The sequence below is a fragment of the Macaca mulatta genome, chromosome 16 (genome assembly GCF_049350105.2).
Source record: "Macaca mulatta isolate MMU2019108-1 chromosome 16, T2T-MMU8v2.0, whole genome shotgun sequence".
Lineage (NCBI taxonomy): Eukaryota > Metazoa > Chordata > Mammalia > Primates > Cercopithecidae > Macaca > Macaca mulatta.
In genome coordinates, this window is record NC_133421.1 from 76233866 (window position 1) to 76250135 (window position 16270).

Here is a 16270-nt window from a genome sequence, read left to right on the forward strand (position 1 = left end):
TTTCTTTCTCCTCTGAGTCTTCTGTATTCTCAGTTTCATCATAAGGCTCACCTCTTGGTTGCAGAATGGCAACACCCTTTACTCAGTTGCTCTGACCGGAAGCTGAGGGCCATTCTTGACTCTCCTTCACATCCCATGTTCAATCTCAGCCCTGTCTTCAAAGTGTACCTCAGGTCCAACCAGGGAAAAATGCACGAAAGATGCTCACCAGTCTTTGCTGAAATGAGAGAAAAAGAAGGCAAGGGAAGAATTAAAGATGAATCTTCTAAAGAAGGGGGAAAGAGGCTTGCCTGCTTAGAATTGGGAATACTGGATTTTCTAAAGAGTTCATTGGGAGCACGTGCACAGATGCTGAAAGGCAGAATCAAGGTGCTGTCTGAAGAATGACATTCTTTATAATATGTGATACAGTGCATTTATTTGATTTGTTTTCATACGACTTTTAATGTGTATCCCAGGAGAAGACTGTTTTCATTGTTACAAATCTGAAACCAATAATTTTCTTTTAACATGTAGATATAATATAAGCTCACTTTTTCATTACTTTCCCTACAAAGCTGAAAGCAGTTGACTTGCCTTAGAGATTTTCCTTTCATTGTATTCTGTTGTGACGTTGCCTTTCATTAATCCCTTCTAGCTAAGCAAAATTTAATTAGAACCATCTCACGTGATGGCAACCATTTATGTATTTAAAAAAAGAATTCAAGGAAGCTCAGCTACCAGTCTTCTCTTCTAAGCAAAGTCTAACTATTATATTTAGTAGATTCTTTCCAGAATTCAGAATTTGTTACATAATGGCTTTTTCTTCATTAATTTTGGATAATAGGGAATTTCTATTCCTGTGTTCCGTTTTACATGACTGTGACCTGAATTTGAAATGACATGGACTTGAGGGTGAAAGGAAAGGAAATTATTTTTTAAAGGAGAAATGGAAAATGACCCTTAGCAGCACATACACACACACACACACACACACACACACACACACACACACACACACACACACACACATATATTTCCCCCTCAATGAATATAGCAATCCATGTTAGGTGTGAATAGGGATGAACCCATTTTGCATATAGATTAAGTGACCAAATGTCTCAGTAGTTTGGCAGGAAAGCCAAGCCTGCAGCCTGAGGGGCCTCACTTCCACCATCATTATTGACAATTATGTGCTCAAGCGAGCAGGGAGGATGCAAGGAACATGTCTTCAGTCCTCAAAGATTATGTGAGTCCTTTGCTCTGAAGTCTGAATTTTCCCTTTGTCTCCACTTTATGCCAACACTGATTTTATTTAGAATTTTATAGAATGGAAGCAAAATCTTTCTTTCATCCTTTCTTTTCTTTCTTTTCCTTCCTTCCTTCCTTTCCCTTTCCTTTTACTTCCTTTCTTTTCTTTCATTCTTTCTTTCGTTGAGACAGGGTCTCACACTGTCACCCAGGCTGGAGTACAGTGGCGTGATCTCAGCTCACTGCAACCTCCACCTCCTGGGTTCAAGTCATCCTCCCACCTCAGCCACCCAAGTAGCTGGGATTACAGGCATGCAACACCACACCTAGCTAATTTTTGTAATTTTAGTAGAGACAGGGTTTTGCCATGTTGGCCAGGCTGGTCTTGAACTCTTGACCTCAAGTGATCTGCCTGTCTTGGTCTCCCAAAGTGCTAGGATTACAGGCATGAACAACCACACCTGGCCCAAATCCTTTTTTTTTTTGATGTCATAATGAACTCAACTATGAACACAAGTAATCATAAAAAGTCTATATAAGCAAGGCTCTTACTGCCTCTTCCTATTCCTCTTATTTATAATTTCATAAATATTGCTTTAGGTTGATAAGTTAAAAATTTTTATTGTAGGTTATGTATAAGATTTTACCACTTTAACCATTTTAAATGTACAAGTCAGTGGCATTAAGTACATTCCCAGTGTTAGACAACCATCACTACCATCCATTTCCAGAACCCTCCCCTGCTTTTTTTTTTTTGAGATGGTGTTTTGCTCTTGTTACCCACGCTGGAGTACAATGGTGGGATCACAGCTCACTGCAACCTCTGCCTCCTGGGTTCAAGTGATTTTTCTGCCTCAGCCTCCCAAGTAGTTGGGATTACAGGCGCCCACCACCACGCCTGGCTAATTTTTTGTGTTTTTAGTTGAGATGGGGGTTTCACCATGTTGGCCAGGCTGGTCTTGAACTCCTGACCTCAGGTGATCCACCTGCCTTGGCCTCCCAAAGAGCTGGGATTACAGGCATGAGCTACCGCACCTGGCCCCCCAGAACTCATTTTTATCATTTCAAACAAACTCTGTACCTATTAATCACTAACTCCCTATTCTCCCCGTTGCCCACAACTGATCACTTCTATTCTACTTTGTGTTTCTATAAATTTGCCTGTCCTAGGTACCTCATATGAGTGGAACCATACAATATTTGCCCTTTTGTGTCTGGCTTATTTCACGTAGCATAACACTCTCAAGGTTCATTGATGATGTAGCATGGGTCAGAGTTTCATTTTTTAAGGTTGAGTCATATTTCATTGTATGTATATGCCACATTTTGTTTATATATCATTGACGGATATTTGGGTTGTTTCTTATTGTCTATCATGAATAATGCTGCAGTGAACACTGGTGTGCAGATATCTGTTTAGGTCCTTGCTTTTGATTCTTTTGGGTCTATGTCCAGGAGTGGAATTGCTGGGTCATATGGTAATTCTATGTTTAATTTTGGAGAGAACCAACACTGATTTCCCAGCGACTGCACCATTTTACATTCCCACCAGCAATGGACAAAGGCTCCAATTTCTCTGCATCCTTGGCGACACTTGTCATTTTACCCATTCTTTTCTTTTTTTTGAGATGGAGTCTTGCTCTGTCACCCAGGCTGGAGTGCATTGGCGCGATCTCGGCTCACTACAACCTCTGCCTCCTGGGTTCAAGCGATTCTCCTCCCTCAACCTCCCACGTAGCTGGGATTACAGGCGAGCACCACCACGCCTGGCTAATTTTTGTATTTTTAATAGAGACAGGGTTTCACCATATTGACCAGGTTGGTCTCAAACTCCTGACCTCTAGTGATCTGCCGATCTCGGCCTCCCAAAGTGCTGGGATGACAGGTGTGACCCACCATGCCCGGCCCCATTCTTTTCCTTTTTAGATAATAGCCATTCTAAAGGGTATGAAGTGGTGATGAATTACTTTTAATTGGAATTTTCCCTCAGCTTGGAACCATGGCTGACGTGTGTGTGATTCATGTTGGTTGCATGCTTGAGGAGGAATTTGCCTTGATTGACTAGGAGCACTGTGCTGCATCTGATTCCTCTATCTGTGGCATCAGTTTGCCATATTCTTTTCATTTTTCTGTAAACCTCTCTTCACGAATGGAGTATGGAAAAAGCCTCTGGACTTACCATTTGCTCAAGATCACTCTAGGAAACGTTGTCCAGCGTTGCGAGCCCCAGCTCATCCATCCATAGGGTGATGACTTTTGACACCGAAACAAGGTACTCTGAGGTCCCTGTGTGTGTCTCATGGGCCAAGACTCATTGTTGCTAAATTATTCAAATTCATGGGGAGAGCAGCATCAGAGGGAGTGCTATTCCCCTTACAAGAGTGTTTGCCTTCAGCACACCCTTTGCTGCTTTTTATTCTCTTTAAGCTCGTGAGCACAATTGAGAACCACTCAATTGAGAACCAATTGAGAAACTGGAGTCTGTGTCCATTGCTGGTGGGAATGTAAAATGGTGCAGTTGCTGGGAAATCAGTTTGTTGGTTCTCCCGAAAATTAAACATTGATTTACCATATGACCAAGCAATTCCACTCCTAGACATAGCCCCAAAAGAATCAAAAGCAAGAACCCAAACAGATATCTGCACACCAGTGTTCACTGTGGCATTATTCATGAATCACAATTCAGAATCAACATGGCAGTGTCAAAGTACACCTCAACTTTTCCCAAAATTTTTATAAATTCTTTTTTGTTGTTGTTTTTTTGTGACGGAGACTTGCTCCGTCACCCAGGCTGGACTGGAGTGCAGTGGCGTGATCTCAGCTCACTGTAACCCCTCCCTCCCGGATTCAAGTGATTCTCCTGCCTCAGCCTCCCAAGTAGCTGGGATTACAGGCACAAGCAACCAAGCCTTGCTAACTTTTGTATTTTTAGTAGAGACGGGGTTTTCCCATATTGGCCAGGGTGGTCTTGAACTCCTAACCTCAAGTGATCTGCCCACCTCAGCCTCCCAAAATGCAGGGATTACAGGCGTGACCCACTGCTTCTGGCCATATGAATTCTTGAGCCAAACACAGGTGACTGTTACTTGTTCTGTTTCTGAAATATACTTTTGACAAGTGATGAAAACTCTGCTTAATTTCCATCTAGTTTACTTCTATAAGCAAGATTAGCAAGGAATATGGATCAGTAGATTGGGTGTTCTCAGTTTTAAAGCCAGGTAATGTCAAGATTTGTTACTTGGCCAAGTCTGTGGTCTTTATTAGTTTTTTGTCCCACCATGTCATTTGCTCAGTGTGATTTGTGCATTTCCTGTGTCATCCATCACTGCTGGGGAGCATACACGTATTACGTAGAGGATTAGAGGAAAGTGATTTTGTGCTTAGAAATAATTGAACGAAGATTTACTTGGACTGGAAGCTGCAGGATAGCTGCCTGTTTTAAAACCTCTCATTGAGTTATATAACCAGAGGTGACCCAAAGTCTTTAAAGATGAGTTTCCGTCTCTGAGTGAGTTTTTGTTGGATAGCCTGTGCTTGCTGGAGCAAAGACCTGTTTAAGGGCCAAGAGCGGCCCCCACGCCAGTCATCGGGTGGAATCTTCCATGACATGTCTCCACTTCCTCCCAGCTGAGTGGCTGCTGTCTTTAAGTTCCTTCTGCCAAGGTCAGGCAGATGTTTGTTGAAGGTTTGCTATGTAACAGGTACCACCTTATTACCTCTTTACTCCAATTTCCTTTGCTTCATATACTGTGGTTAGATGAATTCCTTTAGAGTCCCAAATAAAAAAAAAAAAGACAAAAAGCAATAGCTTCTGATTTTTAGCCAGGGGAAAGCCTGTGTTGTCCATCTCCAGGTAAACCCAGTGCATCCTTTTGTTTTACTGAGCCAGTCTTTTCCTCTTTCAGCAACACTAGCAAGACTTCTCAAATGTCTTCCTTAGATTGTCTTACAAAATATGCATTATCCAATTTCGTTTGGAACTTGAACCCAAAGATCAAGGCCAGCCATCTGTGATTTTTGAAACCTCTGGCTGTTGCTCAGTTTTCTGGGGCAGCCTTTCCCAGGCACATGCTGCGTCCAGCCGGCGTCAGCCAACCTCCAAGCTCCTCTTTCCTGCTCCCCTCAGGGTAAGTGGGGGTGTTGGAGAGGAGAGGGGGCATCTGGGTTTTTTCTCCTTAGTTACCAGGATTGGGCACATTCTCTTTCTTCTTCCTTTGGAGATCATCCATTCTGAATTTTGAGTCTTCAAATAGGCTTGGAGGGTTCTTTATCCTTCAGATAACGTGTCTGTGATTGGCTGCCTGGAAACACATGGCGCTTCTGTCTGCCTCTCACAGGGTGAATCCAGTCCTTCAAATGGGAAGCTTTCCTGTAAGGTAGGTGGGGAGGGGGTAGTTAAGGAAGGCTGGGAGGAAATTAATTTGGGATAGGTAAGGCTTGTTGCTGCTCTTGCAAATTATAGTGGCTAATGAGGGCCTGGGTCGTCTTATGATAAAATTTGACATAAGAGATTTTTTTTGAGGTGTACAATAGAAATACTTCCTGCTGTAGATACATAATTGCATTGACATGTAAATCGTAGACAGAAAGAACAGATACAAAAAGCAAACTCTTCTTCCATGAGATTTGATAAGTGTGAGTTTTCTTAACAGTGTTCATCTGAATGTGGAGATGTTTTTTTTAAAAAGAGATGAAAGGCCCAAATGTTTGAACGATTAAGTAGGGAATAAGAATACTTATTTTCCACCCAAAACACTGCATCTGTAATAAACCATGATGAGGAAGTAATGCCCCTGTAACCTTTTTCCTTTGGTAATTTATCTTTCTAATTCCAGTGGATGAAAGATGACTTTGTGCCTGGGGAGAGCAAGCAGGTCAGATTAATTTGTGCCATCACAGCACAGCTTTATTATCCATCCTTCGAGAGTTTTGCAATCAAGATGCTTTTAGCAGAAACACCGTGGAAAGGCCACTTCTCTCAGGGCTTGTAGGAGCTAAGCACTGCCCTTTGAGTGTCTCCGTGCTGCCTGGGCAGCCAAGAGGGCTGTTTTCTTCACTTCACACTCACCTCCTCCTGCCCCTGACTGTGCAGGGCAGACAGGTGTGGCCAGCGTGCTCCGCAGCCAGCAGGATCCCTCACCCAGGGTACCTCCCCCTATAAAGGGATGCTTGCTTTAAGACACCTCCACTTGTCCCCTTTCTGTGGATGGTGCCTGTTTGGATATCTGGCTCTTTGTCTGCTCAGTATCAGGCATGCATTTTCTTTTTTAAAAAGTGTATTTTTACAGTGACATGGTATCATGAGTACCTTTAAAATGTGTATTTTTACAATCACATTATATTATGATTACCTTAAAAGAAAACTCTTTAAAAAGAATTATCCATGATTCTGTTTCCCTAATATAACATATCTTCATCCTCTGGGTTTTATATTTGTGTATATGTATATGTCTGTGTAGGTATATTTGTGTGTGTGTGTGTGTGTCTATTTTGTCATGTACCCATTTTCCTGTTACCCATGTAAAAAATCTTGGCATCAGCTCTATACCCTTTCTGCTCTGGAAATCCTGCCAGTGGATATGACATGAGGAAAGGAGAGGGGGCCGTGGTGTCCCGCAACTCTTAGCATGAATCTGGTTCCATCACACGGTGACTCACCTTGGGAAAGACCATCCTCTGTTTGTTGGTTCATTCATCTATCCATCTGTCTGTCCTCCCTGCCTCCCTTCCTGTCTCCTGTTCACGAGCATTCACTCTACTGTCGTACAGCATGCTAGATGTGGGGGATCTGGGCAGCATTTTCCCATCCATAAAATATAGATATTGCAGCATATTAAGGAGTATTGTTATGAGGATTCAACTTGCTAATGCATGTGAAGAGACCTAGCACAACAACAGCAACAGCCTGGCACGTGATAGGATGCCAGTTAATGGTGCTGTGTGATCAGTCAGCAAGTCTCATCGTTCTTATGTAATTTCCCTGGCCTCTGTTACTTCCATTTCTTAGCAGCCTGCATGATGATGGGCAATTACTTTCATACCTAGACTGTGCAAGAGGCTTTTAACGGGGCATCATAGGCCTCAATCTATTCTGTTAAATTCTTCCTATTACCACCATTTGCACTTCTAAAGCATTGTTTTTGTGTGTGTTACTCTTGGTGCAGAACCTTTCAGTGACTTCCGAGGCTTTTCTGAATTTCTTACTGGCCACTCGCGGCCCTCCCAGTACTCTGGGCTCCTCTTGAGATTTCAGCTCTGAGCCATCTTGCCACCCTCTTCCACCTACGGAAATGACTCACCCATTTGGTCTTCTGTGTCTACTGCCATATGTGCAGGGAACTGCATTGTCACTGGTGAGAGGAGAAAACAGCATATGAGCCACACATTTGGGAAGCTCTAACCTTCCTTGTGCAGCGTCTTAGTTCATTTTTGCTGCTGTAACAGAATACCTGAGACTAGGTGATTGGTAAAGAACAGAAATTTGTGTTCTCACGGTTCTAGAGGCTGGGAAGTCCGAGATCAAGGTGCCAGCATTGAGCAAGGGCCTGTTTACTGCACGCTCCCAGGGGGACGAAGACCTTATCTTCACGTGGCAGAAGGCAGAAGGGCATAGAGACAGAAGGGCATAGAGACAGAAGGGCATAGAGACAGAAGGGCATAGAGACAGAAGGGCATAGAGACAGAAGGGCATAGAGACAGAAGGGCATAGAGACAGAAGGGCATAGAGACAGAAGGGCATAGAGACAGAAGGGGGCTCTACTCACCCTTTTATAATGACGTTGATTCTACCACTGAGGGCAAAGCCCTTATGGCCGAGTTACTCTCCAAGGGTCCCATCTCCCAAAACTGCCACTATGGCAACCAAATTTCAACACGGGTTTCAGAGCTGACTTGCAATCAAACCATAGCATGCAGTAAAGACTTATGACTAACCTAGTATTTCTGAGGGTATACTGTTTTTTAACATGTTGTTATTATTCAACAAATGATAAGAGTAGTAGATGATACCTTTTTGGAGCTAGACTTCAAGCTTTCAAGGAGAGACTAACTAGGTCATGTATTTTTTGCACCCTCTATATTATTACCATCAATACAAACCTTTTAGGGGGCCATGTGCAGTGGCTCACGCCTATAATCCCAGCACTTTGGGATGCCAAGGCGGGCAGATTGCTTGAGCTTAGGAGTTCGAGACCAGCCTGGGCAACATGGTGAAACCCTGTCTCTACAAAAATGTAAAAATTAGCAGGGTGTGGTGGCGCTCACCTGTATTCCCAGCTACTTGTGGGTCTGAGGCAGGAGGATTTCTTGAACCCAGGAGACTGAGGCTGCAGTGAGCCAAGATCACCCCACTGCATTCCAGCCTGGGTGACAAAGTGAGACCCTGTCTGGAGAAAAAAAACAAACCTCTTAGGGGATTACATTCTATAACAATTACTTTGTTGATTCATCCTCAGGACTATTTATCAAAACCATGTTAAGCTCTGAAAATATTTACTGGGTAGTAGATTTTGCTGAATTTGCAGGAACTCTCCCAACTGGTGACAGCATCTGTAGCAAAAAGACAGATACACGAAGGTGTTAAGGTGTTTCCTAAGATTGTTTTGTTTTGTTTCATTTCAAAGGTGTGTTTTCTGTAGATTGCATTTGTGTCTGAATGAGTTTATTAAGTTCCGAATTCTGCTGAGGAAGTCCTGCAACCCACATTTGGGGATACTCACATTATTTATAATCAGTTATTATCTTTATATTTTATTTCACCCACAGAATATAATGTTTATATACATTTATGTGTGTGTTAGTGTGTTGCTATAGGATGGTGCAAAGTATTTTATTTTATTTTATTTTATTTTATTTTATTTTTTTGGGACGGAGTTTCACTCTTGTTGCCCAGTCTGGAGTGCAGTAGCATGGATCTTGGCTCACTGCAGCCTACGCCTCCCAGGTTCAAGCAATTCTCCTGCCTCAACCTCCCAAGTAGCTGGGATTACAGGCGCCCATCACCATGTCCAGCTCATTTTTTTTTTGTTATTGTATTTTTAGTAGAAATGGGGTTTTACTGTGTTGGCCAGGTTGCTCTGGAACTCCTGACCTCAAGTGATCCACCTGCCTTGGCCTCCCAAAGTGCTGGAATTACAGGCGTGAACCACCGCACCTGGCTAGGATGGCACAAACTATTTTAAATTTTGATTACCGGTTTCTACTTTGGGAAACTGTCTTACAATCTCTGATTCTCCTCTCCTTCAACTTCAGAGAGTAAGAGGCACTGTTTGTGGCCCTGTCAGTGCTGGCATTTTGGGACTCTGTTATCTATGAGTCTAATCAATACCAAATGTTGCTGATTCTAGAATGAAATGCCTTCTGATTGCTGTTTATCAGATTCCGTCTGTAGTGAAATTAAATTGACTTCTAACAGCAAGTATCTCTGTTTGGAAAATAAAGCTCGTATGTTAAATCATGTCTATTCTAATTTTAGTTTTCTTTTCTCTCCACCAGTTTGCTGTTTTGTGGTCCACAAGAGGTGCCATGAATTTGTTACTTTTTCTTGTCCGGGTGCAGATAAGGGACCCGACACTGATGTAAGTATTCTGGAAATCATGAGTTGATGTCAATGTGGATTTCTGAACTTTAATTTTTTTAACGCCTGTACAACTGTTTGTTTTGGCACTTACTATTAATGGGAAGACTCAATTCCCATAGAACGTTGGCTTCTACTAATGAGCAGATTTATAGCTCATTCGAGCTCTGGACTACATCTTAGAGAAATTCTTGTAGGAGAATTTCTTGTTAGCATGTACTGTTCCACTCTGAGCAGCTGCATTGACTAAATCCACCAAATTTATCGTAATAGCTTTCATAAACACAATGCAGTTGTTGACAGATTTTATAATGAACATTTATCACCCTTCAGTTTCTTTCCTTTCCTTTTCCTTTTCCTTTTCCCTGTCCCTGTCCCTGTCCTTTCCTTGGAGTCTCACACTGTTGCCCAGGCTGGAGTGCAGTGACACGATCTCAGCTCACTGCAACCTCTGCCTTCCAAGTTCAAGTGATTTTCCTGCCTCAGCCTCCTGAGTAGCTGGGACTATAAGGCGTGCACCACCACGCACAGCTAATTTTTGTATTTTTAGTAGACATGGGGTTTCATCATGTTGGCAGGCTGTTCTTGAATCCTGACCTCAAGCGATCTGCCCATCTTGGCCTCCCAAAGTGCTACAGGTGTGAGCCACTGGGCCTGGCCACCCTTCAGTTTACTTCTAAGCTGAAATAAACCAATAGGAGCATCATTGCTTTGGGCCAATGTAACAAACTACTCCTGGTTTACTCCCGGGGATTCTTGCTGCCTTTTAAGTGTATATTATCAATGCTGCGGCTGATTGAAATAATTTAGCATCTGTTTCACTGAACAGTGATCTCTGAAGTTGCCCATGTGTGAACACATAATTTCCTCTCTTTGTGGACAATTCTGATGGTCTCTGTTGCATCTCTTCTGTACTTAAAAATGGATCCACAGACCAGGCACGGTGGCTCACGCCGGTAATCCCAGCACTTTGGAAGGCTGAGGTGGGCGGATCACCTGAGGTTGGGAATTCGAGACCAGCCTGACCAACATGGAGAAACCCCATCTCTACTAAAAATACAAAATTCGCCGGGCATAGTGGCGCATCCTGTAATCCCAGCTCCTCAGGAGGCTGAGGCAGAAGAATTGCTTGAACCCGCGAGGCAGAGGTTGTGGTGAGCCAAGATAATTGTGCCATTGCAATCTAACCTGGGCAACAAGAGCAAAACTCCGTCTCAAAAAAAAGAAAAAAGAAAAAAAGGATCCACAAAGGAGTCATGGAAAATACCAATGTCTAAAATATGTTGGATGGAGAGAAACTTCAGCCGTTATATGAAAAGTAATATTTTAACTGAATTAAAAAAATTGTCAGGCAGGCTTAGAAGACTGGACATTTCTGTTCTGAATTGCTTTTGCTTGATCAGTTCAGTCACTCAAGTTGTGTGCTTGAAGCGATTCCCATCTTTAATGCCTGTTCCCATCAGGAAACTTTGATTTGAAAGCGGCTTTCTCAGTGCAGGCAAGACTCAATTCTTCCCTCTGCGAAAGATGACATTTTTGCAGCGTGCTCTGAGGGATTCCAGTTTACGTTATTGTAACACAAATAAGAGGAAAATTGCTGTTTGGTGTTCAGTGCACAGGAACATGCACAATGGGGTTAGGGTGCTCGTGGAGGCAAGATAGAGTGCCTGTTGTGGGTTCTGAGCCACCACGGGTTCCACAAAGGCTCCCAGGACATGGGAGCCAGAGGAAGCTCAGGGGTCATCTTGTTTTATAACTTCATGGACAAGGAAGTCCAAGTCCATGAATGTTGAGTGACTTGGCTGCATACAAACAAAACTAGTTAGTGTCATGCCCCCGCCCTGCCCCCCGGCCCCCGCCACTTTCCATCCTTCTCTTCTGGAACATTGTGCCACTTTCCATCCTTCTCTTCTGGAACATTGTGGAATATTGTCTTCCTTTAGGGCATTTTAGAGGTAGAAATAGCTGGAACATAAAGTACTAACTTTTCCAAAATGCCAAGTCCTATTGACCTTGTTTGGAGTTGTCTAAAACCTCATGTCACAGCCTTCACTTCCTTGCTCATCATTCCCATCTTCATCTTGCTGTTTTTTTTTTTTCTTTCCTCTCTTCTCTCTCCTCCCATTTCTGCCCCATCAAGAATGGGGAGGGAGTATGGGCAGTCAAGAACGGGGAGGGAGGACGGGCAGGCTTCAGGATGTGAGTAGTTTGTCCCTCTTCTCTTCCCTTTTTTCCCCCCTCCTACTTTTTCATTCTTTCGCTTAAATATTCTTTATTGAGAACCCATAATGGGCCAAAGTCTGTGCTGGGTCCTGGGGTATAACACTAAGCACGGAGATGTGCTCCTTACCCTCCTGGACGTTCTGCACGGGGAAGGCAGACATTAACATATCACTCATTAAAATAGGATACATGTACACTGAGCAGGTTTCTCTAAGGGACCTATTGCATTTAAACTGAGCTTGATGCATGGGTAGGAGATAGGCAGACGAAAGGAAGGGGGTGTGTGTGTGCACACATGCATGCTGAGCTGTATGGGGCCCTGGAAAAGGATGTTTGAGACAAAGGGAAGAGCAAGTGAGAACGCCAAGATGTGGGAAGTTTAATCAATAACAGAAAGCTGGGAGTTGGGTGTCTGGCAAGGATTTTGGGCACACTCTTAGGAGCACTGGGGGCTCAGGAAAGGTTTTAACCTAAAAATGATGTGGTCCGATTTGCATCTTAAAAAGGTTACTCTGGTTGCCTTCTAAGAAATGGATTGGGCAGGAAGTGCGCTTGGTGTACTGGTGGAGATGGGGAAATAGCAAAGGCTGGAGAATACTGTGTAGAGGTACCTCTCCTCTGGGCGATGTCATAGGGGCTTGGTGTAGACGGACGCACTGGGGATAGACAGAGTCAACTCATTCAAGATATGTTTAGGAGCCAGATCTGCAGTTCTTGGTCATTGTTGGATCGGGGAGATGGAGATGTTGAAAATGACTCCCTGGTTTCTGGCATGAACATGTGAATGGATGGAGGTACATGAAAGCCATGGGGACTCTGGAGGGAGAGCATGTATTTGGGAGAGTGAGATGGGGCAGAACAGGGGTTTCACTTTGGTCATAGTCTGTTCCTGTTGCCAACACAAAATACTGTAGACTGGGTAATTTGTAATTAATAGGAAATGTTTTTTCACAGTTCTGGAGGCTGGGAAGTCCAAGATCAAGGTGCCAGCAGATTCTGACTGCCAGTGTCAGACATCTCACACTGAATATGTCTCCTAATGGTCCATATCCCCGAAAATCCGTATGCTGAAACTTAACTGCAGTGTGATTGTATGAAGAGGTGGGTCCTTTAGGAGGTGATTCAGCCATGAGGTGGGGCCTTCCTGAATGGGACCAGCTCCCTTGTAAGAGAGGTACAAGGGAGCTGTTACTGCCATTTCCCCTTTTAACCCTTCTGTTATGTGAGTACACAGCGAAAAGGCATCATCCAGGAAGCAGAGCCCAGCTTGCGCCAGATACAGAATCTGCTGGCACCATGATCTTGGAAGAGAAAGGAGAAAATCTGATTTTTGGTCTTTGGCGCGAGAGACCTATGACTAGGGCTTTCTGCAGCCAAGGCCTGAGAAGTGTTGACTGGCTGTGTGCAGGATGATTTTACTTACTCTGCAAATCTGCAAGCAAATCTTATGAAGGTACAGGATGATCAAACTGTCCTGTACCAGGGAGATAGTTGGAAAATCATGAAGGCATTGGGAGGTAGAACTGAGCTGAGATGCTAGAATGTTCTTATTTTATCCTTTTCTGAATACCATTTTTCTGCAAATCCCAGGAGTATTGAGCCAGAAGGGGTATTAAGGATTTATCTGGGTTGACCTTATTTTATCGATGAGGAGACAGCTAAGGCAAAAATGATCTGAGGTACTGTCATATGTTATCTCTTGAGTATCCAGTGGGCTTGTGGCTGATTCTTTCAAGGCAATTGGTCATGAAGAGAAACGAGGCGTTGGTGGCTTGACTGGGTTGTGCAGCCAGTGGAGCACATTGACAGCTATTCCTTGGTGCATTTGTTGAAAATTCTGGTCAGGTGTTTAGAAAACTAGCAGGCTTATTTTACCATCTTGAGAATTATCTTATTCTCCAGTCCTTTTCAGTGTCTTAGAAATCGATCCAATAAAAAATGCCTGCCAGCAGGCTCAAGGAGAAAGACCAGTGAAAATAATGGGAGGTTTCAGAATTTAAGAGAAAAAAAAAAAAACTGCCCGAAGCATTCTTCCCCTGAAAAATTTGAAAATTTTAAATTGGGATTTTTTTTTTCATACCATGGAGAATGGTTAAGATGTCCTGTTCATATGCTGCTTAATAGTACCTTAACTGAGCTTGGCAGACTCTTAACACATTCACAGACGGGGAAAAAGAAGGTACAATCCTTGTGAAATCCTCAAATGTTGTACCTGCTCTGCCATCTTCAAGATGAAAGGATGGGAAAAAGTACTGAGACATAAAATAGCAGTACCCAGATTACAGTAGCCAGATGGGAAGACATTACAAAGTTCTTTTGAACAGAGATGTTCTTCAAGACTCAAGGAGCAGTGGTAGTTGAGAGTATGCATTAGTGCAGGGAATCCTGGCAGAGAAAAGGCCCCCGGGTTCAGCAGAAGGCCCCTCCCTGGAGATCCTCAGGCCAATTTCTCAAGGGTCCTCTGCCCCTTCTGGATGAGATGGCATTCTGTACCAGCAAATCTAGAGCAAAAAGCCGAGCAATTCCTAGACTTTAAGTCTGTCCCCATACACACTGAGTAGAGAAGAAATGAAAGCAGAAGACTTAAAGGAACCTAACGTTATTGGTGAGCTCATTCCCTGGCGCTGCCTGACTTTGCAGCCAGGGCTCAGGCTTGGACGCTGCAGTATGTGGCTCGTGGAATGAGCCATTCTCTTCTTACCTGGTGTTGGTTGGGAAGGCACTTTGAGTTGGTGCAGGATTTATGTTTCCAGGTGTGTGGCCCCAGAATGCAGCTTGGAGCTCTGCCCAGTACCCCATTCCCGCATCCGAGGTTTCATCAGACAACGTAAAATAAGATAAAAGTGCTCTGTGTTTAGAAATGGCTTTTCCCCCTTCTCCACCAAATTAAGACACAGACTCGGACAAGGGCAGGTAGAAGGAGAGTAGGACTTGCTTTCTGGGGCAGTGGGAGTAGTGAGCGTGGCTCTGCTCTGCTGGAGGGCAGCAAGGACCCATGCTTCTTTGGCTGCCATTGATCACCTGCCTCCATGGGCTTCTCTTCCCTGCTCTGGCCATGATGGGGCGGGGCGGATTCAGGAAGGGCTAGTGGTGTGGGGTCTGCAGGGCTGGCTCTTTCCAGACTTCTTCCTCTACTTCTTAAAACCTTTGCTCACCAGCATCTTCTTGGTCAGTGCAGAGCTCCTCCCTGTTCTTAGAAGAGTTACCATTCACTTTCAATTATGTCTGTTCATGAAGCCCACCCTGCTACGAAGAGGAAGAACGAGGTCTGGGGGCTTCCCCTTAGGCATCTGTGCATGGATGTGTGGATATGTATTTGTGTGTGTGTGTTTATTAGCACATTCAGCCGTTTTTAAAATTCTTTTTTTTTTCTTGAGACGGAGTCTCGCTCTTTTTCCCAGGCTGGAGTGTAGTGGCGCTATCTCAGCTCACTGCAGCTTCCACCTTCCAAATTCAAGCGATTCTCTTGTCTCGGTCTCCTGAGTAGCTGGGACTACAGGCATGCGCCACCACATCTGGCTAATTTTTGTATTTTTAGTAGAGACGGGGTTTTGCCATTTTGTTCAGGCTGGTCTCGAACTCTTGACCTTAGGTGATCCACTCACCTAGGCCTTCCAAAGTGCTGGGATTACAGGCATGAGCCACTGCACCTGGCCCTTTTTAAAATTCTTTGTTTTCTCTGTGTGTCTTAAGTGAGAATCACTTTGAGAGAATCATACTAAGCTCAGTCCTGTTCTTAGGGCCACAATGACAACTCCCCCTGCCCCCCAGCTTCCTTTTTTTTTTTTTTTGAGACAGTCTCGCTGTGTCGCCCAGGCTGGAGTGCAGTGGCCGGATCTCAGCTCACTGCAAGCTCCGCCTCCCGGGTTTACGCCATTCTCCTGCCTCAGCCTCCCAAGTAGCTGGGACTACAGGCGCCCGCCACCTCGCCCGGCTAGTTTTTTGTATTTTTTAGTAGAGACGGGGTTTCACCATGTTAGCCAGGATGGCCTCGATCTCCTGACCTTGTGATCCGCCTGTCTTGGCCTCCCAAAGTGCTGGGATTACAGGCTTGAGCCACCGTGCCGGGCCTGGTTCATGCGTTTCTCCTGCCTCAGCCTCCCGAGCAGCAGGGACTACAAGCACATGCCACTACGCCTGGCTAATTTTTTTTATTTTTATTTTTAGTAGAGACAGGGTTTCACCGTGTTAGCCAGGATGGTCTCGATCTCCGGACCTCGTGATCCGCCCACCTCGGCCTCC

At 44.2% G+C, this 16270-nt stretch overlaps 1 protein-coding gene across 4 annotated transcripts in view; it reads left to right on the forward strand.

Annotated features, from left to right (window-relative positions):
* PRKCA (protein kinase C alpha) overlaps nt 1–16270 on the forward strand; it is a 529459-nt gene that overhangs the window by 190884 nt on the left and 322305 nt on the right. For all 4 annotated transcript variants that reach the window (XM_077969623.1, XM_077969624.1, XM_015120147.3 and 1 more), the window contains 1 exon segment: nt 9724–9806. In XM_077969623.1, the coding sequence (XP_077825749.1) occupies nt 9724–9806 (83 nt within the window).